General features: G+C 43.9%; 1 protein-coding gene across 1 annotated transcript in view; it reads left to right on the forward strand.

Annotated features, from left to right (window-relative positions):
* Nucleotides 1–10,000, forward strand: part of DNAH10 (dynein axonemal heavy chain 10) — a 313,006-nt gene that overhangs the window by 3,852 nt on the left and 299,154 nt on the right. Inside the window, exons 2-3 of the mRNA XM_078767939.1 lie at nt 3,078–3,142; nt 7,518–7,671. Coding sequence (XP_078624065.1) covers nt 3,078–3,142; nt 7,518–7,671 — 219 coding nt within the window. The remainder of the gene's footprint in view (nt 1–3,077; nt 3,143–7,517; nt 7,672–10,000) is intronic.

The following is a 10,000-nucleotide window of genomic DNA, read 5'->3' on the forward strand; positions in this document are numbered from 1 at the left end:
TTTTTAAAAATCTGCCCCTTTGGGAGTCTTTGGGGGGGGGGGGGGGGACAAAAGGTTTGATGATGATGGGATGAGGCACAGTGAGGAGTTGTTTGAGGGGTGACAGAGTGAAGTAGAAGGTAGGAGGATGTGGAGGTATGAGTTGGAAGTGAGATGAAGCGGGGAGGAGGCAACTTTGAGGAGGAGGGGTGAGGGGAGAATTGAAGAAAAATGCTGTGAAGGGGGGCGGGAGTTTTGAAGTGGATGGGTGAGGGGAGAGATTTGAAGGGGAGGGGTTTAGAGGGGAGAATTGAAGAAAAATGGTGAGGGGAGATTTGAGGAGGAAGTGTGACAGGGAGATTAGAAGCGGAGGGGTGGGTTGGGAGTTTTGAAGGGGAGGGATGAGGGGGGAGATTTGAGGAGGAGATTTGAAAGTTTAGAATTATTAAAGAAAATCAAACATTTATTGCAGACTGGGTTTCTTGAGATATTCACATCAGAGATCCATTTGAGAACATTTGAGGAGGGGTGGAATGGAAGTGAGTTTAGAGAATGAAGAAAGGAAGAACTGTACGAGATTGAATTTTTTTTATGATGGAAAGATTTAATGAGCACATTGATTGCGGCCTTTTGAACAGGAAGAAAAAGAGCGAGTTATAATATACAAAAGAGAACAGCATGGCAGGGGGGAGTTTGAACATTTTAAAATCGAAACAGTGAACAGTCTGGGGAATTCCTGAAGAGCAGAATAATAGGAGATTAATAAGCCAGGAGAGCAGAGCGAAGGAACCGATAGGTGTATAAGCAATTTGTTAGTATGGAAGGAGAGGCCGCCTTTTTATAAGGGAGGAGCTGGAAAACAGGTGTACGTGGGCAGGGGAGGGGAGCCCCCAAAGACAGAGGGTAATAATTATTTTTATTATTATTTATATATTTTTCCCTTTTGGTATGTAAGACATCGAATAAAGGGGAAGAGGTTGGGGGGAAATAGGGGGTGGAAAAGAAAAGAAAAAGGAAAAAAAGGTAATCCTGGGAGATTAAACTTGAATAACAAAAGACCATACAACGTGACTGGGCAGGCCTTGAGGCTAACCAGGCCCCAAACACGTATGACCAAACTGACTGACTAATACACAATTTTGCACGAATTGCAAAACACGAACTAACCAGAAACGCAGTAGACACATACACAGCAAAATAAAATACTTAACTTTGAGAAAAAAAAAACTTAACTTTGATAGACGTGGACGAGCTCAAACGACACACAACCTCACCCGGGGAACTGGAAGCCTGAGGATGTTACGGAATAATAGACCACCTATTACTAAACAAGGCCATACTCGAAAATTGCAATACAAGAAGAACCAAATTGTCCACAGCATGGATAGAACATACAAAAGCTTTCGACAGTGTCCCACATTCATGGATGATAAAGTGCATGCAAATGTACAAGATAAATCCCCAAATAATCCAGCTGATTGAGAAAGTCATGGATCGATGGAATGCCACACTAATCCTGCAGAACTCAGAAGGAAATACCAGGAGTAAAGATACGACATGAGATCTTTCAAGAAGACAGCTATAGAAGACCTCTACATTTGTTAGGGTCGACGAGTTATCGCAGACAGTCAAATTCAGACTTGTCCCTGACCCACTTAATTAATAAAATGACAATGACATAGAAATAGTTTAGTTATTTGCTGAATCTTAATAGCACTATGCTATAAGTTCATAATGATCTTATAGGAAAGGATTTATTATATTATTAAGGATGTATGTTTTACAAACTTAGGAATTCAAGAGTATAGCTCAGATTCTGGTGGACTCAAAAGTTGCCTTATGATGGAAAAATATGCATATGTGCAGTCTTGTGTAAATACTGGGTGGGGAGTGGAGTTAGTGAAACAAAGAGCAGAACTTCTTTGTCATCCAGTTGCCCGCTGAAAAGATAATGGTTATCAGAATCCCTCGCCCCCCGATCAATCCCCTCCCTACTTCTTGCTTCCTAATCAGTGATCCCCATCCCCCAGATCTACCCCTCCCTAACCCCTTATCGGAATCCCTCGGCCCCCGATCTCCTCCCCCTTACCCCCTCCTACTGTGAAGACCCAGTCATCATTCCCCTATTGTTCAAAAATGATATAAGTTGAGCTAGGTTCGCGCAATCGAGGAAGAATGCTCATTTCCGACCCGGGTCCTGTGCTGTGAATCCTGTGCTGTAAATTCTGTGCTGTGAGTTCTATAATGTATTTCCGTTGTAATCAAATGAGTATTTTTCCCAGTGTTATTAAAATATTTACAAGTGTTCATGACTTTGTTTATGTACACAGAATTGTTCTTCAACACAGCGTTTCCCCTATCGTGTTTTTCCTGGTCCTGGACCCAATAAGTAACCTCATTAATGAGCAAGGACATGGATACACTCTAGCATCCAATAAAAGAACTTCCAAAGAAACAGAAAAGGTGTCACATCTACTGTATATGGATGATTTTAACCTCTTTGAACCAAACGACTAAAAATTGGCAGAACAACTGAAATTAGTGAAACTTCGAAGGCATCCAAATGGAATTTGGCCGAGCTTGGAGTAGAAGAGGGCCACCAAATTTGTCATAAAAAAGGCGCAAAAAAATTACCCACATAGATCAAGGTGGATCCTGAAAACATATGTCACCCCAAGGAAGAAAATCAAAGCCAAAAACTAACCAGCAGTGCCAGTGTTCCATTGCCTTCCCGGCAGTACTTAGGGCAGGATTTTGTAATTTGGTAATTTGGTCATGGTGCCGGCGATAATTCGACTTTTCTTCACAAAGAACACCGTGGGGTCTTTAACGTCTACCAACGAATGCTGGTAGTCGAGTTTCCCGTTTAACGGGTATCCGGGTGATGGCACACACATTGTTGAATTACCCTGCCTGCAAACATTGACATGACAGAGATTCAATCCCTGGCTAGACAGCTTCGAGGTGAGTGTGCATACCTCTCGGCCACCTTGCCACCCTGTCCGTATGCCGAGGCTCACAATAAACACATACATGCTTCTAGAAGCACCCTATCCCCCATTAGTATCTTAAGCAATGACATTGTATTTGTTTTCCAGGAAATGTTGAAGTGAATGGAGAAGAACCTGCAGCAGATGCATGTGTGGCTACAGGTGTTCCTAAGGTTTGTCACAAAGTTTCAACTTGTTCTCTATGTAAGGTTCTGTAAAATGTTTGGATATTTTACAATTTCTCCAACATCAAATCGGTTCAAAATTGTATTTCTCAGGATATTTTCATGCCGTGTTTGTTCAATCTGAAGGTTACCTAACCCAAAAAAGAGGGGTTTGTTATATTATCGTATGTACAAATTGATTTGTGTTTTATGTCTAGTCTGGACGCCAAATGTCATATTTGGGTGAAACCTTGCAAATAGGTAGATACAAACTTTTTTGCAGATTATTGGTCTGTGGGATGTCTGGCACGACATCAGAGAGGGTGTCAGACTGGCACTATTGAGCATATTTTTAAAATATCTTTGAAAATCCAAGATGGCTACCACAGAATTGTACAAATCTACTTATTCTCATATCTTCACAAATAGGTATGATTTAAAAAAATGAATGAAATGTCTTTTTTTTTTTTAATGTTTACAGACATAAGGAATCCAATGCTGCCATTATTTACTTTAAAAATTACAAAGAATTTAGGTTGGTGGCCATGTGAGAAACCTTTTTTTATTGCCCTTATTAGTCCCCAAACGGTTTCATAGGAGAGGACTATAGGTTTGCTCTCCATCTGTCTGTCCATCCATGCATCCCACCTGTGGATTTAAGACTTTTCCCCCCTTTAACATATTCAAGTGAAACTTGATACATAGCTTTATTACCCTGCGCTCACGAAGCGAAAACCGGGGTTAAGCATTCAGCTGTATATGTGTGCCGTGCGTATCTGCATTTTAAAAATTCATTTTCTCGGCAACCGTTGGTCCGATTGACACAAAATTTTACCATAGAAGCGCCTCCGCCTGCAGAATATTTTTATTCATAATTATGACGTCATAGGTCACGTGGTACGGACGCCATCTTGGAAAAACGTTACACCTCCATATCTCCAAAACCGCTGCATGGAAAAAAATTGAAACATGCATCATTGTAAATAACTCCATATGGGGAATAGGTGCTGTTTACGATGACTTCATTGGTGCCATAATTATAACGTCATAATTCGACAGGGAAAACGCTTAGTCTGATTAGATTGAAATGTATTGAGCGTGATCTATGCAACAATTATATTAGAGAATATAAATTTATGATGTCATCGCTCATGTGGTCTGGCAGCCATATTGGATCAAAGAAAAAAAATGTTCAAAAACAGAAGAGTTGGCTCGCAACAAGTTGACTGCGCAGCCGCGCAGGGTAGGTATTCTATGAATACCATCTAGTTACAGAACAAGTTTGAGTTTCTTTTTCTTTTCTTTTTTCTGTATACTGAATCGAGGCTCGTGAAAGAGCTGACATTTACTTCACAAACAAATCAACCAGACAAACAAAATATATAAAAAGAGGGAGCGGAAGACAAGAGAAGGGGAAGCACACACACACTTGAGAGCACACAACATTTAAGAGCAGGGAGATGTGTGTGAGGGAGAGGGCTTGGCGTTTCAGGGCGTTTTGTCATTTTTTCACAGAGTTATGCCATTTTTGAACTTAGAAAATATCACATCGGGAGGGGACGTGTTTTACAAAACAATTCTCTGAGCTCCTGGTACATCATGGTATCGGCATGATGAATGCGTCTAATATTTTACATCGATGATGAATGAAGACAGTTAGGTCTCGGCACCTCGATTTTACTTCTTCAAAACATGCAACAAATGTGATCAGGAATCAGATACAATCGTCCAGAGAAAATGGATTGAGACAATCATTGATACAAGTAAGAAGAGGGGCAGGATTACAACAACTACAGCAGGATGAGAAATTAACAATAAAATGTCACAGGCCATGTGTATCGACATACACATCCGGTCAACATGTGGAATCTTCACTGAAAAAAAAGTTACATCAGTGATCAACCCCGTCAGTCTCACAGCAAACCTCACATTACAAAAGGAAATTGGGCTCGAGTGGGCTTATTCTCACCCTGGGAAGGAACTCATCTTTCTTTCCCATTAATTGTGATTCGGATGTGACTTTCATGACTGGGTGCACTTGGCTCATAGCTGAGAGCATCTTTCAGTGAATGGTCTCCATTTTGTGATACAACAAGAAATCGTTGAGCAGTAATGCGGAGTCATTGGTCCTCTTACTCCCAACTTTCACAGCCGATGCATCCCCTCAAGTCTTTGATTTCCCCTTCAGTTTCTATGAGTACAGGAATACGGGCTGGCCCACCATTTTTTCAATGATATTATTCCCCACGTTTTTTCACTCCTGCATATTAACATCATCCTTAGCCACAACACCATTGAAAAGGGAGTTAGGAAGATATTGCAAAGATAAATTGAGTTTTAGGTCTGATTTGTCAGGATACCTGGCTGTCACAAATGGAACCTCCATGTTGATGTCATTTTTAAGCAGCCTTGTGGCAGTTAAAATTATTGCTTTATTTTGTGACCTCATCACCATCCTTTGCCTTTTTGAAATATGACATAATTTTTAAAGTCCATACCGTTAAGGAAGAGGAAGGGGGAGCGTCAGATACAAGACACGGGAGGGGAGGAGTAGGGTATGATGAGGAAGAGGAAGAGGAGGAGGAGGAGGAGGAGGTAGGTAGAGCTGTTGATAGTGTCAGGGATTTCAAAAGAGCGAGGAGAAAAGGAAGGATGAGGAGGACAAAAGGAGGAAGACGGTTGGAGGGGGTGGAGGTATGCGTTAGAAGGGAGAGGAAGCGGGGAGGAGGCCGCTTTGAGGAGGAGGAGTGAGAGGGGAGAATTGGAGAAAAATGGAGGGTGGAGTGATTTGAAGGGGATGTGCGAGGGGGGAATTTAGGAGGGGAGGGGCGAGGGAGATTTTAGAGAGGGGTGAGGGGGGAGATTTGAAGGGGAGGGGAGATGGGGGAGTTTAGGAGGGGAGGGAGGAGAAGGGAGTTTAGGAGGCGAGGGATGAGTTGTGATTTTAGAAAGTGTTGGACGATTAATGGAAAACGAATATTTATTGCAAAATTAGTTTCTTGTGATTTTCAAGTCGGAGTTCTGTTTGAAAACGGTAGAGGAGGGGTGGAATGCAGGTGAGTTTAGAGAATGTAGAAAGGAAGAACTGTAAGAGATTTTAAAAATTTGAAATAGAGTGATTTGATGAGCAAATTGAAGAAAACCTTTTAAAGAGGGAGAAGAAAAGTGTGTTATAATATACACAGAATACAACGCTGCAGGGGAAAGTTTAAACATTTTTAAACGAAACAGTGAAAACTATCTGGGAAATTCCCTGAAGTGAGGGCATGAAGGCTAATGGGGATGAAGGATTCCAGAACAGGTTCAGAAGCAGGAACAGAAAATAGGAGATTGACAGCCAGTTGAGCAGAGAACGAAGGGACAGGGGGAGGTGTATAAGCAATTGTGTTAGCATGGGAGTAGGGGCCTACTTTCGAAATTATTCGTTAATATATATTTTTTTGAAGGTTAGGTGAAAGTAGATTTGAGGAAGAAGGAGAAAGGTTAAAGGAGTATGGTGTAAACTAGAATTGGAAGCTATCAGCTGGAGAGGGTTGAGATATGAAGGAAGGAGAGAAAACGGGCGGTCGAGACAACACGTGGTCGCGGTTGGGCGAGGGGAGCCACGAGGAGAGAAGGAAATTATTGTGAAGATTTTTTTTTTTGAGTCTCAAGGGACCAGTCTCCGAACGCAGAACGAACAAAACGACTATTACACACAGGTATGCACGATTTACAAACCGAGATCTTACTCGAAACAGTAGACACACAGTAAAATAAACAGTACAGCTTGGACAAAAACACAAAGATCTTGGAAGAACATTACTTCACCGGAAGAACCGGAAGCGGATGTCAACTTGCTGGAAGTGAACCGGAACTTGCTCTAAAAACAACTAAAACTTGCTCTAAAAACAACTTAAACTTGTTCTAACTAAACGTGCTCTAAAAACAACTAAAACTTGCTCTAACAACAACTAAAACTTGCTCTAACAACAACTAAAACTTGTTCTTAAAACAACTAAAACTTGTTCTTAAAACAACTAAAACGTGCTCTAAAAACAACTAAAACTTGCTCTAACAACAACTAAAACTTGCTCTAACAACTAAAACTTGCTCTAACAACAACTAAAACTTGTTCTTAAAACAACTAAAACTTGCTCTAACAACAACTAAAACTTGATCTAACAACAACTAAAACTTGCGCTACCAACAACTAAACTTGCTCAAACAACAACTAAAGTTGCTCTAACAACAACTAAAACGTGCTCCAACATCAACTAAAACTTGCTCGAAAAACAACGAAAACTTGCTCGAAAAACAACTAGAGCATTAAAGTGGAACAGCACTTCACTTTTATTCATAACTTCCCATTCCATTTTTTCCTTTTTTTTTTTTTTTTTTTTAGGTTATTTCCACCAGTAAGGCTGAAAACGTCACTCTACACGCAAGCTTGAATCACATTCCAGAAGAGTTTACTGGGAGGGAAGCCGTGTTCTTCATTCGGAATGCACAAGGTATAGATCAATGGTGGGATTATAAGGATGTACCGATTGTACCGTGTAACGAGGAGAAATATAAGGAGATTACCTTTTGATCACATGGGTCAGTGTTTTCCAGGTGGAACCCCATTTTATATCTTTAGATGTAGCATCGTGCAGGTGCTTGTGTTTCCTATCTTTCCTGTTGTTATCCTCCGTCCAAATACCTCGGCATTTGGTCCTTATTCACTACTCTCCATACCCCCTCCATATTTCATGTGGAAATAAACCCACTGAATGTTTGTCTGCTTCTCCATCTGAAGACTGTCACCAATTGGTTCTTTCACTTTCCATGATCAGCTGACACCGACACATTTCAATGTCGTTTGGGAGATTGGGTGGGTAGTGGTGCTGGGAGATGGGGTGGGTAGTGGTGCTGGGAGATGGGGTGGGTAGTGGTGCTGGGAGATGGGGTTGGTAGTGGTGCTGGGAGATGGGGTTGGTAGTGGTGCTGTGAGATGGGGTGGGTAGTGGTGCTGGGAGATGGGGTGGGTAGTGGTGCTGGGAGATGGGGTGGGTAGTGGTGCTGGGAGATGGGGTGGGTAGTGGTGCTGGGAGATGGGGTGGGTAGTGGTGCTGGGAGATGGGGTGGGTGGTGGTGCTGGGAGATGGGGTGGGTGGTGGTGCTGGGAGATGGGGTGGGTGGTGGTGCTGGGAGATGGGGTTGGTAGTGGTGCTGGGAGATGGGGTGGGTAGTGGTGCTAGGAGATGGGGTGGGTAGTGGTGCTGGGAGATGGGGTGGGTAGTGGTGCTGGGAGATGGGGTGGGTGGTGGTGCTGGGAGATGGGTGGGTAGTGGTGCTGGGAGATGGGGTGGGTAGTGGTGCTGGGAGATGGGGTTGGTAGTGGTGCTGGGAGATGGGGTTGGTAGTGGTGCTGGGAGATGGGGTGGGTAGTGGTGCTGGGAGATGGGGTGGGTAGTGGTGCTGGGCCCGAGGGAGGCGACGACATGGCAGTAGCGCAGGTCGTCGTTGGTGAGGCGCCGAAGCTGAAATTGGGCTTCGGCTTGAACGAACCAGACCTCGGCCTGGGCCTCCCAAAATTCGGGAAGTTTAATCGCCATTGACTTGTCGTTGGCCATTGCAATGGCGTCGTGTACGGAAGGATCGCTACGGCAGATCCAACGTCGAGGGTCACCAGTAAAGCGCGGTGTTACGCGCGCTGCTTGTGAGCAAGGAGGAAGCGGACAAGCGGTAACATATGAACGTCTTTATTGTAAGACTACACTGTAACACTGAACTCTTCCGGGCTGGTCGCCCGGTGTATATCCTGAGGCCACGCCTACCCCTCGGGCGTGGCCACCGCCCACTTGGTGCGTGGAATGATGTCACCACGCCAGTGGGCTTTTGTGTCCGCCACAATATGATAATTTATGATAATCTATGCAGCACGACGTGGTCCTCACGTCACACAAGGCGCCTTTGCCGGCGCAAAACGGCTCTCTCAGGGTCAAACTCGGTATCGTTTTGAGCGCACGGTTCAGACCTTCAAGAAAAAGTTTATTTTGTAAAAATCGAGCCACGCGTTCAAAAGATATGACCGGTTTTGTTCGCCGGCACGTCGGCGCTCGAATCGAATCGAGTTAAAACGAACACTGCCGTTGTCGGGTCCGTCTGAGACAACCACCGGGCCTAGAACGCTGGGACCGGTCTCGTTGGATAGGCCTGGATCAGATCTCGAAACGCTGGAAGCTGCACCTCTCTGTGATAATCTTGTGGACCATGACAAGAGATCGTGCGACACGTGGTTATCATGCCGTGCAAGTACAGTATCTCTGCCGTCAACTTGTTCAGAGTGCCGGCGATAGCTCGCCTTCTCTTTGTGGAAAACACGGTGAGATCCTTAACATCCAACAACTAATGGGACACAAATGGAGCGCCCAGTTTAGCGGTACACCCATTGATGAATCACCCTGCCTGTGATTCACCCATGACAGGTTATAGCTGGGTCGGGATTCAAACCCAGGCTGGACAGTTTAGAGTCAAGTGTGCGTACCTCCAGTCCAGGCCATCCTGCCAACTTGTATGCTGCATACAGGTGAAATATAAAGCGCGAGATATTTTTATATATACTGTATATTAAAAAAAAAATTGGTGTGGTTTTTGGCGGGCTGGAACGGATTAATAGCATTTCAATGCATTTCAATGGGGAAATTTGATTTGAGATACGAGCAATTTGACTTACGAGCTCGGTCACGGAACGGATTAAACTCGTAAGTCAAGGTTCCACTGTATCTTACTAGCAGAAGTACCCGGCATTGCCGGGCGGGGGAGGGGAGGGGGAGGGGAGGGGAACGGGGGGAGAGCGAGCCCCTTGGTAAAGCGAGCGTTTTTTTTTTTCATAGCATCATA

The sequence above is a fragment of the Myxine glutinosa genome, chromosome 14, assembly GCF_964187855.1.
Source record: "Myxine glutinosa chromosome 14, kmMyxGlut1.1, whole genome shotgun sequence".
Lineage (NCBI taxonomy): Eukaryota > Metazoa > Chordata > Myxini > Myxiniformes > Myxinidae > Myxine > Myxine glutinosa.